At 43.1% G+C, this 997-nt stretch overlaps 1 protein-coding gene across 1 annotated transcript; it reads left to right on the top strand.

The window, feature by feature from the left end:
* Positions 1–39: 39 nt before the first annotated feature.
* Positions 40–740, top strand: LOC113475442 (reversion-inducing cysteine-rich protein with Kazal motifs-like). The gene is made up of 2 exons (XM_026839612.1): positions 40–159; positions 557–740. Exons 1-2 carry the CDS (start codon positions 53–55, stop codon positions 723–725), a joined length of 276 nt encoding a protein of 91 aa, XP_026695413.1. The 5' UTR covers positions 40–52; the 3' UTR covers positions 726–740.
* Positions 741–997: the final 257 nt, after the last annotated feature.

Consider the following 997-nt stretch of genomic DNA (forward strand, 5'->3'; position numbering starts at 1 on the left):
CATATAGTAGCCTTTGACCTCTAACAACCCCACAGTAAGTGACCCGTGTCAGATGGGATGTAGCGGTTTAAGTTTCTGCAGCAACTTTAATAATAGACCAACATCTTTGTTTCGAAGTTGCAACGCATTCAGTGATGAGATCGCTAGTGACGACTTCAGGTAAGAGGTACCGGGTTTAAGGCTCACTGTAGCTGCTATGTGGGCGCCATGTCTGCTAAGTCACTCAAAATCCCACCCACGAGGATATAAATGACCAAACCAACCAAAAGTCATGTCTGCTTATCAACACACTGCAATAGCTTCAACAACTCGACTGTGGGCATGGGAGTGGCAACCATGGATAAGTCACTCAAGTTCCTACCCACGAGGATATAAATGACCTAACCAACCAAAAGTCACGTCTGCTTATCCACACACTGCAATAGCTTCAGCAACTCGACTGTGGGCATGGGAGTGGCAACCATGGATAAGTCACTCAAGTTCTTAATGACGTATCAACTGACTTATGACATATATATATATCAATTATGGCGTATCAACTGACATTATATTACAGATTATGGTCGGACGGCGTCATCCGCACACCGTTTGCTGAGATCCCGGTTCACAACATTAAAACTTGCCAACCAGAACAATGGAAAGCTGTGGCTTGTGCTCTGCAGATTAAACCATGTAGTCGTCGTACTGGAGAGAGCATCATATGCAGGTACATATTACTCTGTTAGGACAGTAACTTGGTGAATTTTTGTTAGGACAGTAACTTGGTGAATAGTAACCTCTTTTACACTGATGGTAGGCCAAGTTACTGTCTGGATACTAAACTCATGATCAGCAGATGTTTCGGACAGTAACTTGGTGTATAGTAACCTCTTTTACACAGATGATAGACCAAGTTACTGTCTGGATACTAAACTCATGATCAGCAGATGTTTCGGACAGTAACTTGGTGGATAGTAACCTCTTTTACACTGATGATGGACCAAGTTACTGTCCGGAT

Source organism: Ciona intestinalis, unplaced genomic scaffold, assembly GCF_000224145.3.
Source record: "Ciona intestinalis unplaced genomic scaffold, KH HT000498.1, whole genome shotgun sequence".
NCBI lineage: Eukaryota > Metazoa > Chordata > Ascidiacea > Phlebobranchia > Cionidae > Ciona > Ciona intestinalis.